The 23569-nt window shown below is 39.5% G+C and overlaps 1 protein-coding gene across 4 annotated transcripts in view; it reads left to right on the top strand.

Annotated features, from left to right (window-relative positions):
- Positions 1 to 18774, top strand: part of TIA1 (TIA1 cytotoxic granule associated RNA binding protein) — a 30795-nt gene extending 12021 nt beyond the window's left edge. The window contains exons 2-13 of one of the 4 annotated variants that reach the window (XM_075910962.2): positions 1192 to 1288; positions 1714 to 1812; positions 2341 to 2395; positions 2566 to 2598; positions 3866 to 3953; positions 9174 to 9249; positions 11310 to 11418; positions 12259 to 12354; positions 12446 to 12530; positions 13360 to 13483; positions 14030 to 14172; positions 15701 to 18774. In XM_075910962.2, coding sequence (XP_075767077.1) covers positions 1192 to 1288; positions 1714 to 1812; positions 2341 to 2395; positions 2566 to 2598; positions 3866 to 3953; positions 9174 to 9249; positions 11310 to 11418; positions 12259 to 12354; positions 12446 to 12530; positions 13360 to 13483; positions 14030 to 14172; positions 15701 to 15824 — 1129 coding nt within the window. In that variant the 3' untranslated portion in view covers positions 15825 to 18774. Of the gene's footprint in view, positions 1 to 1191; positions 1289 to 1713; positions 1813 to 2340; positions 2396 to 2565; positions 2599 to 3865; positions 3954 to 8368; positions 8706 to 9173; positions 9250 to 11309; positions 11419 to 12258; positions 12355 to 12445; positions 12531 to 13359; positions 13484 to 14029; positions 14173 to 15700 lie in introns of those variants that run through there. The other 3 variants (XM_075910963.2, XM_025187775.3, XM_075910964.2) reach the window with 3 other exon arrangements.
- Positions 18775 to 23569: the final 4795 nt, after the last annotated feature.

The raw sequence follows: 23569 nt of genomic DNA, 5'->3' as shown, positions 1-23569 counted from the left end.
GTTGACTAACTCATAGTAAAATACAGGTTGGACACCTTTGGGACCTAACCAGTTCCAAAAGAGAGCATTTGCTGGATGAGGGAGGTCCTCTGCCTCGGGATGTTAGATACTGTGTAAATGAATAGTCGTGTAACCACATGAAATCTTAATGGTGACACGACTATTAGATAGTTTCCGGGGGTGGGGACCACAGCCAGTGTGCTTCTGGGAGCCCTCTGCCTCCACATGCTGCGGTCTTTCAATCAGAGGCAGTAGTGCAGGGTAGCAGGCGGAGCTGGTCCATGAGGGGAACAAGTTTAAAAAGCTGCCCCCCACTGCTGCCTCTGATACAGAGGCAGCTGTGCAGGATGGCAGCAGCTCCTGTGCATGGGGGGGTCTGAGGCCCCTGTCCGTGAGGAGCTTGGACACCCTACAGATGAGCTGCTCGCCCCACCACTGACAGGTTGCTTTGTGGCAGTCCTCCCGCCCCCACATGTGCTGTTGCCTCTGATAGAGGCATGCGCATAGGGCAGGGAGGACAGTGCGGGGGGGAAGCTAGCTTTTAAGCTGGCTCCCCCCTGCCTTTGTAGGAAGCGGGGGGGGGAGGGGGAGGTGGATCTGCAGAGCCAGGTCGCGAGGGGAGCCTGCTTGAAAGCCAGCTCCCTGTGCATATTGGTTCCAGTCTGCCCCCCTCACCCTCCATGCTGCTGCCTCTCTATCAGAGGCAACAGCATGGGGGTGGCAGGTGGATCCATTTTCCCCTCTCCCCTCCCCCCCCCTTTCTGCTTCTGATACAAAGGCAGCAGGGCGGTGGGTAGGAAATGCGTGTAGGCTTATCAGTTAATCGTGTACTCATCTACATGATGACATCCCTACCTCTGTCACCAGCCCCCAAACCCATCGCCTGCTGCTGGCTCCCTGGGCAGTATAGGCTCTGGCTCCTGCTGTGAGGCTGCAGCCCCATGCTTTTGGGGACTGCAGATCCTGTTGCTGCTGACCTGGCTGGCTTTCCGTCCTTTAGACTCCCAGGCTGTCTGGTCCAGGAGCAGTTGCTGGACAAGAGAGTGCCGTTTTTCAGAGATGCAACTTGTATTTCCTTAAATTAAGGAATAATACTTGGCTTAGCAAAAGTTTTCTGCTTTTGTTTTTAATAATGATGAATGAGGAAAATAAAAGGAATGTGTAAATATCTAAACTTTTTTAATCTTACAGATATGTAGGGAACCTGTCAAGAGATGTGACTGAAGCACTGATCCTCCAGCTGTTCAGCCAGATTGGGCCATGCAAAAACTGCAAAATGATCATGGATGTAAGGTCCTTTTATCTGGATAACATTTCCCACTCCTTGTAGCATGTCTGATTACAGAAATTCCCATATGCTTAACTTTCTTTGAGTACAATGAAGAAATGTAAAGAAGCTTAACTTGTTGCAGCCTTTTGTGATGGGTATGATGTTGTGAAAGGAACATGTCATTGGACTCAAATATTAGTTGCTAGTTTTTTGTTATATCCAGGTGGGGTAGAAGCACAGACTTACTACCAAGTTGTCTACCCATAGCATAATTTAAAAATATTTTTCTAATATGTTAATACTGTGACTGGGTTGAAGCTGTTAGAGTAAGCTTTCTATAAATTACTAAGACTTTCAGACATAGATCTAACTGAGCACCAGTTACAATTCAGGTAAAATAGGAGGTGATGATAACGTTTAACATCATATGCTTTTTTTAACAGACAGCTGGAAATGATCCATACTGTTTTGTGGAGTTTTATGAGCATCGTCATGCAGCTGCAGCATTAGCTGCCATGAATGGACGGAAGATAATGGGTAAGGTAAGCTGTCATGTCTAAAGGGTGAGTTGCAGTGGAAATAACAATATATACAATTATGTGAATGAAACATTTTTAAAATAAACAAAACAAAGCAAAACCACCATCTGAACTGAATCACAAAAGGTAAACACTTTCTCCTGGTTTTTTTTAACATGCAAAGTGAAGAACTTTTAACTTCATTTGAGCTTCATGATTGTGGTGTTTAAAAGCTGGACATTGACCGTTCACAGGAGGGTTAGGTCAGAAGTGGAGAAGGGAAAATAAAAAACGTAATAAATATTTTAATTCTGCTCATCTCAAAAGTGAGAGGTTAGCAGGGTAATAAAGCCAAAATAGTTATCTTCATTGTGAAAGGGCTTAATGTAGCTGGAAATAGAAGATTTTTCCAAAACTTCAGCCACTTAGATTAATGTCTTTCATTACAAACTTGTGTATCTTGTGCCCCTGCAGTATAGAAATTAATTGCTAATAATACCAGAATGTGGCTCCAATTTGCTTGGATATAACTTTAGCAAATATTATTTGTAGGAGGTCAAAGTGAACTGGGCAACAACCCCCAGCAGCCAGAAGAAAGATACCAGCAGTAAGTGCCCTTTATACTTTGAGTAATTTTTTATTTGCACAAATAGTTTTTAAACATAAGCAATAAGCATCATACAAATGTTTGCAGTAATGTTTTGATCATTATCCTAAGATGATATTAAATGTGTTTGTGTTAATAAACTTAAGAACAAATCTAATCTTTGTCATCAGGTAGTACCGTTGTCAGCACACTGCGTTCACAAGGTAATTGTATCTTCTTAAACATAAAATGAAATCTCTCAAGGGTATTCACTAACCAGCTGAAGCTATTTTGGGGGTTTTTGTTCTCTTTTGTTCTTTCGTTTGTGGCAAGATTTCCCTCTCCTTTCCCCATTGCATCAGAATGTGGTCTGTTGTCCACTCTTTTTCATTCTGGTGCTGCTTCTTATAGTCCTTTGACCCCATTAGTCATGATTGATTGATATTCTAGTATTTCATCCACTATGAGGTTAAAATAATCAGCTGCCTTCATGGCTATTGTCTGTGCTGCTCTATACAAACTTTTTTGGAGCTCTTTAATTGCTTCTGAAATTTCTCCCTTCATGGCAACCCAGTGTGTTGCTTTTGTGCTTGACCAACCTTAAACTGCTCTTAAAAATTTGCGGTTTAACCAAATTAGTATCGTAGTGGATTAGACCTTTCACACCTACTCAAATACAAGCGAGTCTGTACGGTGTTAAATGTTAAAATTGTTTAATCAAAGTGGAAAAAATCCTGAGATGTGGGATCTTTATTTCTCTCCAGTGTTCTTTTTTTTAATGGCTCTGACGTAGTGAAGGATTACTCTTTTCATCTGTTGCCTTCAGTCTTAGTTCACTTGCACATGGATTCACTTACTTTGAATTCACATGGATTCACATGATGTAATGGCTGGGCAAACAAAACTTGTTTGACTTTTGGGAAAACTGTCAATTCTTTAACGTCAGTCTGTTGAAATGCAAGGTATTTCTTTGTTCTTCACAAAATATGGATTAAGCCAAACATTTTGTAGCTAGGTTCAATATCCATCTTTCTTTTAAAGCTAATTTTATGCTACATTGCTCACAGAGCTGTTAGTTGCTATAGTTGGTAAAGTTTTGGATCATTAATGAACTATCTGTAAATGTTTAATTTTAACATTACTATTGTAACATTAAGATTTTAAAGTAAGCTTTGACTTTTAAGTAAACAATTGTAATCTTTGGTAAAATAGTGACTGGTTATGAAAATAACTACAAAAATAGCAAGTTTGAGTTAAATATTGTACATCCCAGCAATATTCTTAATTATTGCTTTTGTAACATTTTTAACCAAGCATTGGCTATATTTGAAGCAGTGACAAATGCTATCTTTGATAGGTAAAAGATTTCAGTTTCCCACGTAGCGCTCAGAGCTATAGAAATTAATGCAATATAAAGTTGCTATACTGATTGTGATCCTAGGAACATTCTTCAAACTTGTACATTATTTTTTTTCTCTTTTTCCCAATAAGACCATTTCCATGTCTTTGTTGGAGATCTCAGTCCAGAAATTACAACTGAAGATATAAAAGCAGCTTTTGCACCGTTTGGAAGAATATCGTAAGTGATTTCTTAGGGCAAATAAATGAAACATTACCTTTTACTGGAGGCAAGCTTGTGTTTACAGTAAGTAAAAGTCCTGTCAAGTTGCAGAAATGACTGTGGTGCACAATATTGTATTCAGAAAGAGACTTCAGGGTTCTAGTAGTTGAGTAAAAAGTAAGGGATACATAATAGAATTACAACACCAATAGTCAGTTTTTTCTTTTTAGGAAAATTCAGTATACATCGAACTTTGTACGGTAGAAATCCTAGTGTAATTTGGAGGATGTCTTAGACTTGAGTCTTGTACTTCGTTTCCACTAAATATAATCATATTCAGGTCCAGTCAGATTTTGGCTTTTTGATGATAGTCTAGGTATTTGATACAAAAGTCATGTTAAATAAAATAATTTTTAATTCCAGTTTAACAATTAGTTTGGTGATTTAGTACTTGCCTTGTGGTAGCATCTGAAGGCCACAACCAGTTCGGGCCTCATTGTACTAGTCACTATGCAAACATGGTAACGGTGCCTGTTACTTATTATGAGAGGAGTCCGAAAGGCAAGATTCAGCAGGTGGATGGGGGGAAACAAGTGAACTACAGTGAGAAGGAGAGATGGCTTAACAAGTAGAACAGTATGTATAAAGTCTTAGCTGATCAGTGGTCGTGATTGCAGTTCTCCACCTGCCTGATCCTTATTTGCTGTATTAACATCCAGATGTAGTGCTTATAGTTTGAAACACGTGTAAAATATATGCTTTGTAGCAGGGCTAAAAGCAGCTTTGTTCCTTTCTCCTAATTTAAATTAGTCGTGACTAACTATTTGTACTTGGATTGATGCTCCTGGTTGGTGAGGTAACCAAGATAAGAGGGCTTTGAAGTATTATGTAGTGATGTTTTTAATTGAAAAGTTTTTTTCTGATGAAGTGCAATATATTGGACTTAAATCCTAGTTCAAGTTCTTATTATGCTAGTAATAGAAATGTAGCCGTGTTAGTCTGGTGTAGCTGAAGCAAAATGCAGGACTATGTAGCACTTTAAAGACTAACAGGATGGTTTATTAGATGATGAGCTTTCGTGGGCCAGACCCACTTCCTCAGATTATTATGCTAGAGTTTTCAAACTTGATCTGCAAGAATTTTCTCATATTAGAGAGTGCTAATTTACATTTTTTAGCTTTTTTTTATTTTATTTTTATCCCTGTCTTTCTCTGTAGAAATTGCAGACATACTTACTTGTGGAACAGGTACAGTGCCTCACATACCTGAACATCTCTGAGTGACACATGGTTTCTAGAATAGGTCTTATCTTCATCCAGAAGTATTAAGGTCTGAGAAGGAGGAAGTAGTACTCGAAATGTAGGAGGGGTACTTTTAGACAGATCCTCTTTCAGAGCTCCAGACATCTTTTCACTCTAACACATAGGTATAGCAGTCAGCTGCCTGAACCTTTTTTGATAGCTGTCTTAGTGCTGGTTTACACTGAAAAGTTACAGTGACATAATTACATCTCCCAGAGTGTGAAAAAGTAACACCTCAGAGAGGTTAAGCCAACTAGGGATGTAAGCGACTAGTCGACTATCTGATAAGCATATGCTTAACTAGTCACTGCCCCCCACTTGCTGCATCTATCAGAGAGAGGCAGCAAGTTGGGGTGAGCAGGCTTAAAAGTTGTCTTCCCTCCCCCCAGCACCATCTCCGCGGGGGTTTACGGGAGTCAGAGATGTAACAGGAGTCTGGACTTGAGCTGGGAATCAGCTGATTCCTGGCTCACACCTGGTCCTCCCTGATGCTCTTTAGCCTTTTAAATGAATTAAAAGGCAGAGCCCCTCAGGTTAACTCCTGGGGACGAGAGCTCACCCTGCTGTGGTTCTGCTGTCTCTCCCCTCCCCCCCCATCAACTAATTGATGGAAATTCCATCCACTAGCTGATTAAATACCATTTAACATCCCTAAAGCCAGCCTAACCTTCAATGTAGACTGCCTAGGGTACTGCCTCAGAGAGAGGTGTTTTATCTAGTGACAAGAAGGCTTCTTTTGTCACTGATTAATATCTACACTGAAGGACTACAGCTGTGCCACTTTAGTGTTTTGAGCAGGGGGTGGGCAAAATGCAGCCCGCCAAACTGCTGAATCCAGCCAAAAGCCTCCATTCCAAGGCCCAGCTGGAGCCTTGAACAGGCTCCTCCCCGATGGTGTTCAAAATGGCCGGCTGTATGGAGCATGTTGTCTGCGCAGTGAGCCCCTGGGCAGGAGGTAGCTCAGAGAACATCTCTTCCCACCTCTCCCTCTCCCCCCCCCCCCCCCATAGCCGGCCACTTTGAGTGGCATGTGGGAGCATGGAAAGCAGAGAAGCCTGCCTGACTGTACCGCTGGTCTGTTGACCAGGAGCCACTTGAGTAAGCACCTCCCAGCCAGAGCCCGAACCTAGCACCCCAGCCCCTTCTTCCCCACAAACCTCGACTCCCCACTCTTTCAGCCATACTTCCTTCCTGATCCTGTACCCCAATCCCTTGTCCCTAGGTCACAACCCCCTCCCAGACGCTGCAACCCTTCCTACACGCTCTTCCAGATCAGAATTGTCTCCTACACCCATACCTATATACTCTTCTGGACTCTGCATCCCAATCCTTTTCTCTGGGTCACAACCCCCTTCTTAACCCAAACTCCCTCTGAGACCCTAGTCCCCTACCCCAAGCTCCCTTTTGTTCCCAATCTCCATCCCAGACCCTGTGCCACCACCATTAATATAATGAAAGAGTGCGGCCTTTGACCACTTTACAAATTAGTGGAGTGCCCCCCCATCAAAAGTTATTGCGCACCGCAAGTTTTGAGTGTAGGCATTGCCTTGCTCTGCAGTTATATTGGTATTAGATAATAAAGAAAGGGGTTAATTCCAGACAAGCAATTTTTAAACTTGCTATTTTATTTTTTTTCCATTCCTGTGAGGGGTGTTTGCGACAGTATAAAATAACTCTTAAGACTGTATCACATGTCTGAAAAACAGGATTACCGGGACCCTATACATCATTCCCTCTGTTCCAAAAGGTAGTGGTGATTCACTCTACAGCAAGAGAGCTGATCCAGACCGCAGAACCTAGGGGTTTTTTAAAGTCAGGTTTCAAATAATGTGAGTGAGACACCCTTTTTTCCTTTCTCTTTAGGATATTACGTACATAATTGTAGGGCTAACTGTCTGAAAAACCTTTCAGGTCACCTAGGCTCAGGCTGACTTTGTACAAAAAAAAAGAGGATTTAAGATCCTTCTGTTTGTAAATTGTTGTCATAAATAAGGGTTAATAGTAATAGAATGTATTTTGATTTCACACAGTTATTCAGGTGTGTGAAGAATACTCCATATTTATAAAATGAACGGACACTTTTTTTTATTCAGTCATTGATTCTTTCCTGGAAATGTATTGAATTTTTAAAAGAAATTTTCTGTGAAATAATCTGAGTTGAACCAAAGCATAATTAGCACTTAGGAATGTGTGGTAGCTTTTGTACAACTTAATCTTTATTTAGTGTGAATACATAATTTTTTTGTTCTGGTCTCCCTTTATATTTGGTGTATGCATGTTTTCACTTGTTCAAGTCTTATTTTCAAAGTTTTCAGTTGAGGGGTAAGTATAGATTAGTTTTTTTATTTCCTTTTTAGGCTATGCAGAACAAACTGATCTAACTATTCTCAGGCAGTTTGTAACATATTCAAATTTAAACTTTATTAACACAGAAAATTGCAAGCAGTTTAACACTTACATTTTCATGGGGGGTTAATGTACTTTTCTTTCTGTAGTGTGTGGTAGGGATGTAAAATCCTGTTTGAACGGTTAACTGGTTAAACATTACTTGTAACTGGTTAACCTGGACTGGAGCTCCCCCCTCCTATGGCTGGGTAAACCATAACCGGTAAGCATTGCCTAGTAAGGATGATGCTAACCAGTTAACCATTCACATCTTTAGTGTGTGGAAATGGTCTTAATTTAAGTCTTTCAGTGGTCTACATATTCTTTATAGCCATATGTGTAGAAGAACTAGATTTTAATACAGGATGCAGCTATTAGTGTTTTAAAACTGGCATAATGACAATTATTTGTCTTTTTTCTGCCAGTCTTAGAATACTGAATATTGTGCATTTATTGTGATAGTTATAGTTATTGAAATCATTTTTATAAAGCCTTTATATTACACTGAGTGATCTGCTGACTGGTTTTACTACTTTTTTCAAAAGTGTGTGTGTGTGTGTGGCGGGCTGGGGAGGGCAGGATAGCGGGGGGTGTATACTCTACTTGATACTTGGCTAACTGTACAGAATTGTCTGAGAAACACCATTCAATAAAATCACTCTCTCCACAAATGGGGTTTAGCTATTGTAGCTGGTTCTCTCCTTTTTTTACTCAATCTCAAATAATAGGCCTCTGGTTATTTTGCAGAGTGTCTCTGAAGAATGGACAGAATTGCCATGGCTAACTACAAGCTACAGCTCTCAGTGGATAAACGTTGTAGTTTTCTTATTTACTTTTATAAATTTTGCCTATTTATATCTTATAGTTTCCAATCAATCCTGTATGATTGCTGTTTGCGAATGCACTTTAGAATTCTTTATAATAGTATATAGCTTAAAACATAAATGTCTTTAGTATTTTATTTCCTTTAATAATGCAACCATTTCTGAAAATGTCAATTTTTCAAAATTTACAGCTGCCAACAGTCCAAAAAGGGGGTAACGAATTGACCCGAGAAAATTAAAGAATTCAGTTAACAGGCGACGTATGCCTTTTAATTCCTATTTTTTTCATTTTTCTATTTTATATTTTTAATGAGTAGAATGTGTTGGCAATTAGCAAGCTATAAATTGCATGGTTAAAGAGAGCCATTCAGTTTAATGTTAGTCAGCTTTGTGACTTAAGTGTTTCATTTGAATAGCTGCTTTGACCATGCTTAGTGTTTTAACAATATGTAAAAGCATTTTGAACTGGGAACCAACTATTGTAAAATGTGTTTTAGATAAACTATTGATTTGCATGTTTACAAAATTAAGTTTAATTTTGCTACTACATGACAAATACTAGTAATGTTTTTGTTTAGAAAAGGGGAAATTTGCTTTTGATTATGTTGCTGGTGCATTAAACAGTTCACTTTAATAAAAGGTGAAACATAAAATGAGCTCTGTGTGACTTTCATTTTGTTAAGTTTTGTTTTTAAATGCTAAATTGGTTATTTGCTTCTGCTTTTTAGAGATGCACGAGTGGTTAAGGATATGGCAACAGGAAAATCTAAAGGATATGGCTTTGTTTCCTTCTTCAATAAATGGGTAATTATTGGCATTCTAGATAGCATGAGTTCTGAAATCTTGGTATTTGCTTTAAAGAAAACATAATGTAAAACATACGTGCATATTTGGTCCCTTTTATATCTGGTATATCTGTATCACTTTCTCCTTTTGTAAATAGACTGAGATATTACTTTACCTATCATGCTGTATCATAAAGCTTCATTCATGTTTGTAAAGTACAAGTATCATCCCTATGTAACTGCAAAGTAGTATGACAACTAAAATACTCAGACTGATATTTATACTTAAAATTTTACTATTCATGCAATAAGTACAAATTATGTTTTGAGTAATTTGGCTCTGACAATGGCAGTGTTCTTAGTGGTCTCAAGTAGAAGATATTCAACATAAAGGGGAGGAATTTGAGTTAATTGGTTTAATGCTAAACTTAGACTAATCAAACATTCCTGCATACAGCTGGGCAAGGTACTATGGTCAAGATACTAGTAATTTTTATGGTTCCAAATCTATTTGTCTCAGAAATAATAACAGTTTGGAGGGAGGGATGAGTAGGGCAGGCCATTATGTGGTCTCAGTATATTTTGAAAAGGGGAGATATGGGGAGTTAAAAAAAATAGACACAAAACCTGTAATCTGAAGAAGTTGGTTGTGCTCACGAAAGCTCGTGATTCTATCTACATGTTTCGTTAGTCTTTAAGGTGCTACTAGACTATTTGTTGTTTAAGATTTTTCTTGCTGTTAGGCCAGACTAAGTTTAAAATATTAAGTCAGAGAGATTTGGGAGGTATGCCTGGGATGAGGCATGCCTGGGAGGTCGACAAATGCCTTTGATGTCGACCACGGAGCATCCAGACTACCGCGCTGAGCCGACAAACAACTGATCGGCTCAGCGCGGCAGCCATTTAAATTTAAATGAAGCGACGATTATTTAAATAGCCGTTTCATTTTCCTATGCCGGGTAGTCTAATCTACATGCCTCTGTCGCCAGAGACATGTAGTCTAGACGTGCCCTAAGAGTGCATAACTCTTCTTCAAATCAGTATCTTAGATTCCTGTATACAAATGCAAAAAGTATGAGTAATAAGCAGGAAGAACTTGAAGTGCTAATAAATGAACACAACTATCACATAGCTGATATATCAGAGACCTGGTGGGATAATACACAATTGGAATATTGGTATAGAAGGGAAATTTTTTCTCCTTGGCCTCTGAGGAGAGGACAGGACAAGAGGTAATGGTCTTAAACTGCAGCAAGGGCGGTTTAGGTTGGACATTAAGAAAAACTTCCTGTCAGGGTGGTTAAACACTGAAATAAAATGTCTAGGGAGGTTATGGAATCTCCCTCACTGGGGATGATCTAGATTGGGTGGGCAATAATTTTTTGCCAGGGGCCATTTCAGAAAGTTTTGAAGTGGCCCTGGGTTGCACCGGAAAGGGCAGGGCCAGGATATTTCCCTGCTTCCTCACCTGCAGACCATCATTCATCTGGGGGTAGAGGAGCACCTTTGGCATTCCTCCCCCAGATTTCCCCTGTGTACCCATGCCCTTGGCGGTGGGAGAAGACTTCGCACACTCCCCCTTCTGCCCCAAGGCCAATTATGGCTTGCGTGCGGGGGAGCGTGCAACATCTCCTGCCCTGCCAGAAGTACGTGGTGCGCACTTCTGGCAGGGTGTAGGAAACTTCGAGTGCTTCCCCCTTCGCCTCCAGGTCCTAATTGACCTGGGGGTGGAGGAGTGGCAGGGCCTCTGCAGGCTGGATCAACTCCCTTGGCGATCCGGATATGGCCCTTTTGCCCGCCCTGATCTAGATGGTCCTTGGTCCTGCCATGAGGGCAGGGGACAGGACTTGATGGTATCTCAAGGTCCCTTCCAGTTCTAGTTCTATGATTCTTGGGATACATTCAGTTTGGCTTAAAATAACTGCTTTAAATCTCACCTTTTAAACTTCTCTTTTTGAAGTGGGTGTTGTGTTTTGAGTATTTGTTATAAGTTGGCAGTATCTGAGTCTGACAGACCTTTGCTTTTAGTATGAGTATTGTTCAAAGAATTTGCTGAAATGTTTTCCCCCTTACGGACAGGATGCAGAAAATGCTATTCAACAGATGGGTGGACAGTGGCTTGGTGGAAGACAAATCAGAACTAACTGGGCAACACGAAAACCTCCAGCTCCAAAGAGTACATATGAATGTAGGTTTTTAGCATTTTGTCCTCCTTGTACCCACCCCACCCAAATAAGGATGAAATAAAACCTTATATTAGCTCTTAAGTATTAGTGCTTCTATCATGAACAAAATTAATGCATTGTAGAATTCAGAAGTAAAGCTTTTGCTTGAAGAAATAACTTTATGAAGCTCCTTAAATATGATACTAATGTTGAAAGTTGAAAGCCCTTCAGTTACTTTTCAGAACTTATTCAGTCTTGTATTTTGGTAAGCTTGGACCATGAGAGTAGGTTTTTAACTTAACTTGTTTTCACGAACTGTCAGTGTTACATTTTTTGTGGTGAATATACTGGGTTGGGATGACTGTCTAGATTTAAAACTGAGGGAAGAAAATAATTCCAAGAAGTTTATTTAAAAGTAGATTCTGGGCTTAATTTAAATGACATCACTTTAAACATTTTATGTATCAGCAATTAACCCCCTTTTTCATTTGGAATTTACATGTCTGTTGTTTGAACTCATTAGGCATTTTTGAATGTAGCTTTCCTTTTGTCGTGCCCTTGTTAAAATGACTCAATTGGGAAACCTCACTAACTTTTCATGTCACTATTAATGCTTGTAGTTCTTTGATTTACATCTTTCTCATTTCCTAAACTACAACCTGGGAGGAAGGATGGTATAACTGTATTTTGTAATCTAAGACTAATTGTAAAATTAAGATTTACAGAAGAAAATATATTGGTCTGATTTTAGGCATCATTCAAAAAAGCCCTAGGATCCTTGCTGTTTGTAGACTTCTGAAGTCAGGCAAAAATGAAATCATTTGTTTAAATGAAAAACTTTAAAATAAAACTTTTTTTTACAGCAAACACCAAGCAGCTGTCTTATGATGATGTTGTAAATCAGTCCAGCCCAAGTAACTGCACTGTATATTGTGGTGGTGTTACTTCAGGACTAACAGGTAAGGCATCTTCTAAATTTTTGGTTTTCCTTGTAAAACATATCTGAAACTGAAGTACTTCCTAATGCTGTCTACCTTTTCTATACTGCAGAACAGCTAATGCGCCAGACCTTTTCTCCGTTTGGGCAGATAATGGAAATTCGAGTCTTCCCAGATAAAGGATACTCATTTATACGGTGTGTTGCATTTTTGCTCACTTGTAACAGTAACATTCTTTAACTTTCCTTTGAAAATAAGTTAAGCACCTGTATCGGCCTCCGAATGTTTCTACAGCCCTTCGTGGTCCTGCATCCTCATGAGCTGGACTAGGGAGTTTGTTGGACCGGGAGGGAAGGGGAGGTCAGGGTTCTTTTGGGAACATCAGCCTCTTGGCCACTGGCTCCATTCCCAGCAGCCGCTGAGGCTCTTTGATCCAGCAACATCTGAAGTCTGTTGTTGGACCACAGAATCCCAGACCAGAGAGGTTCAACCTGTAGTAGGAAACTAGCCTAGACACACTTACTCTCCTCCAAACTATAGTCTTATCTTGTTTGTGTAGTAATGTTGATCTGAGTTAACACAGATATACTACTTTTCTTTTTTCAATTTCAGAGTTGTAAGTATTGGGTATGATTCTTTCAGATTCAGCATGCTTTTTAAAAGCACTCTTTTTTTACATTTTCACCAGCAGCACTATAGATAATAAAAAATGCTGCTTAATGCATTTTCAGATTTTACCTAACGTGTGCTACTTACTCTCTCACCTTGAGTTGCAAAAAAGTGAAACTACACAGGTCAGTTTTACTTTCTGAAACTTCGGTACTAATAAATGCTGCACTGTTTGAGTTCACTTGCAAAGATTTTTCTCTTAAACAGAACTATTTCCATTGTTTTTTGGTAATCAGACTTGGAAACGCTTAAAACAAAGTGCAGGCATACTTTTAGACTGACAGTCTCCTTTCAAGTGTCTTGTCTATAGGTGTGTGAAAGGAGGTGAGTTTATATTGACCTTTTGTATCTCAACAGATTCAATTCTCATGAAAGTGCTGCACATGCAATTGTTTCTGTCAATGGAACTACTATTGAAGGCCATGTTGTGAAATGCTATTGGGGCAAAGAAACACCAGATATGATCAATCCAGTCCAGCAGGTCAGAGAACAAACTTACACTAATTTGCAAGATGATGATTGAGGTTCTTAACAGATTTCTAGAGCAAAAATACAGACGCGTTCTGGAGTGATGGAGTTATTTCTTGCTTCCATAATACCTGTCTTTTAAGATACTTGATCAAAAAACAGTTTGGAACCAGCAGAAGCCTGCTTTGGTAGCAGCTAGTGGGAAGAGCTTTAAGTACCTTAAAAATTCTTCCACTTTTCATACACGTAATATTTCAAACTTAACTCTCTTCCAGCTCTCTGAAGGAAAAAGCAATCTAATATTAGATTTAGATAGCTGTGCTCCAAAGAATGATCAGCAAAGTATGTGTTCAGGAAGTGGGGTGATTTTTTTAATGTATTTAGCATTAAAGGGAGTTGCCCAGCTAAATTCTGTAATTTTCAAAATCAGGTGTTAGAATATAAGCCCTTCAAAGTGCTTGATTAATGACTAGCTTGATGGGTAGAATATACAGAGATTCTACATCAATAGATAAATATGGCTGTGTGTAGTGTGTTCAATATTTAACTTTCTTTGCAGAATCAAATTGGATATCCACAGGCTTATGGCCAGTGGGGCCAGTGGTATGGAAATGCACAGCAAATCGGTCAGTACATGCCTAATGGTTGGCAAGTCCCTGCATATGGAATGTATGGACAGGCATGGAATCAGCAGGGATTTAAGTGAGTGTTCATGCTAACTGATCTGTGGGCTAAAATAAATTGCCAGGCATGATGCTGCCTTCAGGGAAGTCTCAGTTGAATTTGAGATCCATTGAAGTTCAAGAAAGTTGTATCATTGTAAACTGGTGTATTTTCAGAGACCTGATCTTCTTACAAGAGGAATTTTAGGCTGGCATAATAATTACCAGACCTGAAATATTTTCAGGGTATAAGGGACGACAACTCCTGCAAAAATGCCAGAGCTACCTTTTAGAGTAGGGAATAGGGATGTGAATGGGTAACTGGTTAACTGACTACCTGGTAAGCATCACCCTTAATGAGTGATGCTTACAGGGTACCAGTTAACAAGTACATGGGAGCAGCCTGCCGCCTGTGGCTTGCTGTGAATGGAGAGCTGCTCCAGCTCTGGGGGGCCAGGAGTGGGAGCTGGTCACCCTGCACGTGGGGCTCTTGCTGCTGGCCACCCCACACGGGATGCCACTTAATCAATTAACTAGTTAAACCTATCATTTAACTGATTAACCAGGATTTTACATGGTAGGAAATGTATAGGGAATGTATACGGTAGTGTCCCTGGTCAAATTAGTACTCTTTACTTAATAGCCATCTTGAAATTGTAAGTATAGGCACATTTTTTCCTTTGTCCCAGTCAAATTCTAACTCTGGTAATTACACTATGCTTAATTTTAATTTCTTTGCATTTTAAATGAGATGAGTATTTAGTTATTTCAAACATCTGGTCATTACTTGAGTGAAATGATGTCTGGGATGATGGATCCTATATTAAATATGTACCTGAAAATTGATTTACACAGTATACTTAAGGGCTTACATGCTGGATTCGTTAACCAGTAATAGAAATAAAATCTACTGTGACCTAAATGCATCGAACTACTCTTTTTCTGAGGGGACTGGTGGCAACAAGCCACTTGAGCTCCATTCTTTCCTCCTCTTAGTTCACATGGCAGCCCAGACAAGAGAGGATAGTATCCTCCTATCAACAATTGCAGATGTTGCTTAAAACGATCTGTCCCTTTTAAAAATTTATCTGCGTACAGCAGCAGTCAATTTCTGCATGGATTATTTTATACTTACTGCTGTTTGCAACAGTTTTCCTCTTATACTTACCTACACTTTGTAAACTTCAGTAATACCAATCTGCCTGACAAATGTTGAGGGATTTTAACCCCACTGAATTTGTCTATTCCCTATTTGTAATGGGTCCAAATTTTTTTTTCAGAAATACTGGATATCTCTTTCCTAGTGACTTCCGTGATGCGTGGCATGTCTTAAAACAAGGACCTAAATGACTTGCCCAAGCCATAACATCTGTGTCTTAGCTGAGTGTTACATTTACACATTTTTCTGTTTACTAGGCATTATTCTGATGGCCAAGACTTGGAAAAGTATCTAATTAGCTTTCATTCTAGTATGTCAGTTCTTATCCTCTCAAATCTCTATGTAAATTCAGATTTTTGGAACTACTAATTTTCTGTAATCACCTGTCTTCCTCCTCCCTTTACAACAGTCAGACACAGCCTTCTGCCGCATGGATGGGTGCAAATTACGGAGTTCCACCACCTCAGGGGCAGAATGGAAGCGTGTTAACTAATCAAACTGGATATCGCATGGCAGGTTTCGAAACTCAGTGAGAGAAAAGGACTCTGGAACTTAACACCAGTGACTTGAGACGAGTGCTGTAAAGCCTTTGTTTACTTAAAGATTTATCAAATCAAGTCAGTGCAAATGTCAGATACAGTGTATTTATTTAAAAAAAATCATTTTAATCATGAAACTATTTGTCACCCACATTGTTTTAAAAAAACAGGAAAAACTAGATGCTGGATGTCTGCCAACTTTTGCCTTCTTTTCCTCTTTTTGATGTGTGTTTCTTAAGATCCTTGTTTGAAACACAACAAATGCAGGGATTACTGCCACTGTTAAATTGGGGCAGAAAATTGCACAAAGTCAAACTTTTATTTCTTCTGAAGTAGTGTGCAGTTTTAGTTTGCATTCCTAATGTTTTAAAATGTATTATAAGCAGTTGTACAAAAAAAGCCAAAACTGTGTGAATTCTGAAGGTTCTTTACAATCTTCAGCCTGTGCACAAATTTATTTTAAAATAACCTGTTGTATAAAGTATCCATCTCTCCACTTTTGTTTATACCAGGGTTTTCAAATATAAATTATTTTACATCATTTTGTATCTAGACATTTTTCAAACAGTTGTCTTTGCCTTATGACATGAGGAAAATGTGATGCTCAGCATAAAATTGTGTGCAAAACTCTCAGATGGATCTAACTGAAATTACGTTGTTCTACATGAGAAGGTGCCTAGAAAAATCCCCGTTAGATTTGTTCTGTAGGATTTTTATCTTCAGTGATAAACTTTGTGTACTAGGAAATATAATATCCTGTTACAAATACCACAGTGTGACACATTCCTAAGAACCAGCTTTTTTATCTATCAGTCTACACTTACACATCTATTATCATGTAAAATATTTTAGCAAACTAATATTTTGCACAAGTTACCAAACTTTGTGTGTTTCCTTATTTAAAGGTAGGATGCAGAGTCCTCAGGATTTAGGTGTAACATTTTTAAGATATTTTTTTTTTTTTTGGTCTTGCATGTGAATATCAAAAATACACTTTGGTAGTCTTTGGATACAAAGTCATCTTCCTTGTTTTAAAGAAACTGCAAAAGACACAAAGTTGTAGAAAATAAATCAGTCTCACTGTTTACTGATAGTAAATTTTACTCAAATAGAGTAAGTTGACTTGATTTTAACATGTACAATTAGAACTGTGAAAACTGTAGCATTGTATGTGTGCGCATCAGGCTTGGGGTATGTGGAATCCTCCTAGTAAGCCTGAAGGACCAGCTGGGCAAAGCATTTTTAAATGTCCAAAGGCCAAAAAATTTTCTATCCTACCTCCTTGACCAGCCTTCAAAGAGCAAGAACTTCTTCATTGTGTAATGTTATTTATTATACCTATTAAGCTTTGGCTTTGGAGTTCCCATGTTCCCTTTTTTCCCCATTAGCTGCAGTTGGGCAACTCACAGCATCAAAGGATTAAACTTTTGCTATATTGACAGTCATGTGACAATATATTTCAGGGTCTTAGATGAAGTAATAACAGAGGATAGTGGGGGAGTGGGACAAGAATGAGGTCAGGCTTCCTTCCCTAATTAGGGGTGGGAATAGAATAGAAAATAATATTGTCTTCAAAATTTTGAACACTTATTAGTGAACGTGAGGGGTGGAGAGAGCAGGAGGGCAGACACAGGGCAAATCTTGGCCTATATCTTGTAGCCAACAGCCTGTAAAGTGTGGAAGGCCTGAATGTGTGTGACTCTCTGGAGAACTATTCTATGCAGCTGTTTTTCAAACTTGGCTTTAAAGATAGATGAATACAAACCAACTTTTTTACCATGTTTTCCTCCTCTTGCAAATAGGACTTGCACCAACAACAGCTTAAACGTGAACTGTTTCACCAAGTATATCAGTATCTTTTTAACTTTTATGATTATTTGAGGGTACGTCTCTTCTGGCTTTAATTATGCAAACATAAATTTTTACTTTCTGCTTGACCAGCTGTGCTGTATCATATTCTGCCCAAAGAACATCCATATCTGAGAGTAGGCACTGGAATTTAGCTCAATGCTATATTTGAATACACATTTTAAAACCAATATATGCATAATATGTATTTTTACCTCTTATTTTGACTGCATGAACAGCATCTGTCTAAATTTTTAAAATGTATTGTGATTCCTGTCATTAAAATGTACACACTAGTGCTTGGTTTAATTAAGGGTGTGGGAGGGCTTTCTGTGCTGACTGCTGTGGACAGAAATACCTCTTGAATAATAAACTCCAAGAGACAAGGACACACCTTTTATTTAATGAAACAATTGAGAGGTGCACATGCAATATGGAAAATCTGACCTGTAGATGTAAAAGGTAACTTTATATTTCTCTGAGGCTGTGAAGAGTATTGTCAAAAGAGGACACACAATGAATTCTCTAGAACACTGGCCTTTTCCTTGTAATGGCCATTGTGTAAAGACTTTGTGCCATTTCTGTTATCAACCAATGTTTAGAACAGCCTTACTTGGTGAACTAACTTGTGATGTGCTCTCTCGTGAGGGTGGTAATGATTTGTATTATTGTTGTACTCCTATTGTCCCCACCCACTCCACAAAACTAACAACGCAATATTGAAGTGACAATCCTTTGAACACATTCCTGTCCTTACCGGTGCACTCCTTTCTCCCTTCCCTTATTTTTTGTTCTGAATATTTGCACTTCAGTCAGGCTTTGATGTTTATATATCAAGGCAGCTGTCATTTTTGTAAGGTATGTTTTACTGAATCCCAAACACACAACAGGAAAGGACAAAATGGCTTATTTCCAAGATAGCAGCCTGGAATGTTTTTGCATTAGAAGCCCATTTCTTATTTGTATGAAAAATTAAATTTCACTTGAATGAATGTATTTTGATATTTGTGGTTAGGAGTACAAGACTCTAACTCCACGACTGGTGACTTTTTTTAAAGCTGTTAAGGATATTAATAAAACTGTGTGAACTTGCATATTCCCAACCTTATCAGTTTTTTTATTTGCTTGTCACAGTGGAGGCCTCCAGTACTTCAAGGGAAAATCAGGCACTAAGATGATGCTTCCTTTATTACAAGCCTGTTGCCAGAATGGAGTAGGGATGCATGTACTGGCACTGAGTTGTTTTCCTATTTCCTGAGGGGGAGATCATACGGCTATGAATTTGTGCCTTAAAGGTTTCCCTGGTTTTGTGCTTATACATACGAAATAAGAAAAATTGAATTTGTGTTTGCTTGGCTCCAACATGCTTGACCAGTACTCTTATTACATGACTCACCAATAGCTGTCTGTAACAGTTTAGTAATTCAGTGCATCCTGTGGGATGGAATTAATTTTACTCTTCAAAAAATATCTGTTTATGCAGTGATGTTAGTAATGCCAGTTGCTGGTGTATGCTGTCCAATCCTTTAGAAGTATCATACTAGTGGTGTGATGAGCTTGATATTGCTTTCACAAATTGTTAGCTTTTAGTTGGATTGTTCCCTCTTGTGAACAAATTAATGGTTTGTGTCCAGGATAGAGGTCACAATTAAAGTGATTGTTTTTTTTTGTGACTAAACATCTTGAGGTGCTACAACTTGTCAAATGAGAGTTTCACTTACTTGGAGAGAAAGGTAACTTAGGATAATCTTATGAGCAATACTTAACTAATTTTAATGTAGGAAATCTATAATAGAATTTACATTAAAGGCCAACATTTATTTTGGCATAAGATTTTGTGGGGGGGGGGGGGAGAACCATGTCAGATGCAAACACCCACTTTGTTAGATGCATCGTTCATGAAAGCTTATGCCCAAATAAAATCCTTTGTCTTTAAGGTGCCATAGGACTCCTTGTTGTTTTTGTGGATGCAAACTAACATGGTAACCTGTCATTTACATTAAGCAATTAATAATCTGTCTCTTATTCATAAGATGCAGTCCTCTTATTCATGTAGATGGTATTATCTGAAAAATGCTTAGCCCTTCACATGACCAAACATCTGAGACGAACGCTAAACTTAGTTACATACTAAGAGGTTGATCTGGCATTCCTTTTGCAGCCATGATTCCCATTGACAATAAGAATTTGGCCTGTGTTTAACTGTCACCGGACTAGACTTTGTCAGGATTTGGCAAGTAAAATAGCTCATCAGCACCAGTGGCTAGAAGGGATGTCGCTGTTTTAATATTTGGCAGTTGAGAGAATTAGAAGCAGGAACTTATTCAACCTGAAGCCCTGAAACTTTTCTAACAGCATAGGAACTTAAAGTACTTGGTCATGCCCAGAGCCTCTACTAGGGATGTTAAGTAACAATTAATTTGCTAGTTGAGTAGTCGATGGAATTTCCATCAACTACTCGACTAGTCAATAAGCACTTCAGTGTTCCGTCTTTGAAATGTGCAAGAGCCCCACTGGGCTCTTGTGCATTTCAGAGTTGGAATGCTGCATGGAGCCCAGGGCCAGTGGGAAGTCCCACTGACTCCGGGCTCCACGAAAGCACTTCCGCTTTGAAATTCACAAGAATCTTTGCTGGAACTCTTGTACATTTCAAAGCTGGCACACTGCATGGAGCCCAGGGTCAGCTGGAATGCCACTCCAAGCAGTGATACCGCTTTGAAATGCCAGGTGGAGCCCGGGATCAGCTGGGGACTCCCACCTGACCCTTGGGCTTAATGCAGTGCTGCTGCTTTGAAATGCCACATGGAGCTGATCCTGGGCTTCACCTGGCATTTCAAAGCAGCAGCACTGCACAGAGCCCAGTGGCACTGCCATTTTGAAATGCCACAAGGTACCTGACACTGGGCTCTCTGCAGCATTCAAAGTGTCAGTGCTGCACGAAGCAGCTGACTCGGGGCTCCATGCAGTGCTGCCACTTTTAAGTACCCCGTTCATTTCTCTCCCCCTCCACTCCTTGCTACCGCTATCTGATAAGAGGCAGCAAGCAGGGGGGAATGACTTGTTGATTATCCGGTAAGCATTTGCTTATCAGTTAACTAGTCTTTTAAATCCCTACTCTACACCCCAGGGCCTTGTTCTGTTAGTTTTAATATAGAATCTGTCATTCCAGTCATACACTTGCAGTAGCTTTCAGACATGGTGCAAGGTAGATATGTAGGTGGATAATTATTGCTGCTTTTTATCCACAGGATTTTTTGCGAATGATTTTTTTTTCTATATCTGATAACCAGATGAAGACCGTGTAATACATAGAGACATGTAGAAGAAGAAAAATACAATCCCCTAGAATGTTTACAATCTAAATGCTGCAACAAGGTGGCTCTGGTTTTTGCCACCTCTTGTGACTTTACAAGGCATTTTGCTTTTTCTTGGAACCATAGCTTTCATCTTAAATTTCTAGACATCCGTGTTAAAGCAAAGCTTGAGTTCTACCCTTAAGCTTCAAATATTAAAAGTCAAATGAGGATATTATCTTTGTTATAGGAAAAAAACAACAAATGGTCTGGTAGCACTTTATAGACTAACAAAACATGTAGATGGTAGTATGAGCTTTTGTGGGCACAGCCCACTTCTTCAGATGACCGGAGTTATGAGTTTGGGATGTGTACACTTGAAATAAATAGAAGAGGGGAAGGGAAGAGAAGAACAAGGGAGGTGGGAGACAGAGCATCAGTAAGTATCTGGAGAATGGGTACTTAAACCAAAGCAGATAAAAATCAAAGTCAATAGATAGATTCCCATGTTAGGAAGGAAACTACACAGAGAGCTGTTAGCACCTTCAATGGTTGTTAAATTGGTAGTGTCCCAACCAACTTTTATCACGATTGAATCCTTTAGTATGTGAATTGAATTTGAAGATGAACTGTAATTCCAATGATTCCCCTGTGGATTTAGCTTGTAGAGCTCCTTTGTGACAAGACTTGGAGATCTGAAACAAAAGACAGGACTATGCAGAACTTTCAAGACTAACAAGATGGTTTATTAGGTGATGAGCTTTCGTGGGCCAGACCCACGTCCTCAGATCAATATGTGGAAGAAAATTGGCACAACAATATATACCAAAGTGATACCTAATAAATAAACCATCTTGTTAGTCTTGAAAGTGCTACTTAGTCCTGTCTTTTGTTTCAGCTAGACCAGACTAACATGGCTGCATCTCTATCACTTGGAGATCTGTTAGTGAGAGTTGGAAGGTTGAAATGTTCCTCAGTAGGTTTTTGTATGTTTCCTTTACGTATATCTGATTTGTGTCCATTGATTCTTTCCTGCAGAGACTGGACTTGATATAGCAGTGGAGCATTGTTTTAGTTAGTCTGTGTAAGCTAAGAGTAGTTTTTTTTGGTGTGCTTTACATGATTTTTAAATAGATGGGTTGGCAATACTAGTAAATACTTAAGCCCAGCCTCACAAAGTTATTTAAGCTCTTTCTAGTAAAATCAATGGAAGTTAAGAGCCTAAATGCTTTTAAGTCCAATGTGAAAGTCACATAACTAACATGCTCTCCCAGGTACCTTGGGGAAAATTACATACTGTAATGTCTGAACTTTAAAACCCATACCACTGTTATCTGTCCCTATGCATTCTCTTATTTTGGTATAAGTGTGTGGTTGTGGTGTTTAGATCATCTAACCTAGAAAGCTGATTAAGCTAAATGCCAAAAAGCCCCTTACTTTGGCGCCTCAGAGACCAATACACATATCACAAGCTTTCAGTGGTGGTAATCCCTTCATAGCTCAGTTGGAGTGGAAATTGTGTGTGCGCACGCACACACACACACCCGCCCCCTGGATCTGTAATAGAAAAAGCAGTTACCTGTCAATTGTAGGGCCAGTGTTTTTGAAGCTAATTGAGCAAGGCTGAATGTGTCCAGCTCTTGATGTGTAAATGCAAATATCAAAGATGGGGGACATTGTTCTGGAATGTGTTCATGTCTTAAGCCATTCTTGCTACACTGGTTTAAGTAGACAGGTAGGCTACGTCTAGACTGGCATGAATTTCCGAAAATGCTTTTAACAGAAAACTTTTCCGTTAAAAGCATTTTCGGAAAAGCACGTCTAGATTGGCAGGATGCTTTTCCGCAAAAGCACTTTTGGCGGAAAAGCGTCCGTTGCCAATCTAGATGCGGTTTTCCGCAAAAAAGCCCCGATCGCCATTTTCGCGATCGGGGCTTTTTTGCGGAAAACACGGCTGTGCTGTTTACACTGGCCCTTTTGGGCAAAAGTCTTTTGGAAAAAGACTTTTGCCCAAACGGCAGCAGCCTAGTTTTTCTGGAAAATCACTGACGATCTTACATGAGATTTACATTTACATTTCCGGAAATGCAAGCAGCCACTGTAGACAGCTGGCAAGTTTTTTTTTTGCGGAAAAATTGGCCAGTCTAGATCCAGCTGCATAGTATAATATTACTAAACATGTACAGTAGCAACGGATGCTGATGGGAGGGATTATCTCATTGGCAAAAGCCAGCAGCTAGTTTCATGGAAGAATTCTTTTGTTGAGCTGCCTGGTGGTGGTTAAGCTGGTGTGGTTGTGGATTTTGGGTGTGGCTTTCCTTCTATGAACCTACTATAGTTCCTGTTAAGCAGGACCATGCTGCATCAGTCCAATGAACTATGAAGCTCAAATGAACAGAACAATTTTGAGTGACATCCCTTATCGTCCCACCCCAGCTTCTGGCTGAGTTAGCAGTACCTGCCTCATTACTCATTTGCTAACTGCACCCCCATCCCTGACGCTCAGTCATATTCCCAAGCACTAATCAGCTGGCGCTCACCCCAGCACGCTAGTCACAAGTGTCGGCGCCGCCAGCTGAGCGGAAGGAACTACACCTC

The sequence above is a fragment of the Pelodiscus sinensis genome, chromosome 28 (genome assembly GCF_052426305.1).
Source record: "Pelodiscus sinensis isolate ZL-2025 chromosome 28, ASM5242630v1, whole genome shotgun sequence".
Lineage (NCBI taxonomy): Eukaryota > Metazoa > Chordata > Testudines > Trionychidae > Pelodiscus > Pelodiscus sinensis.
This window is presented reverse-complemented; position numbering and strand designations above follow the sequence as displayed.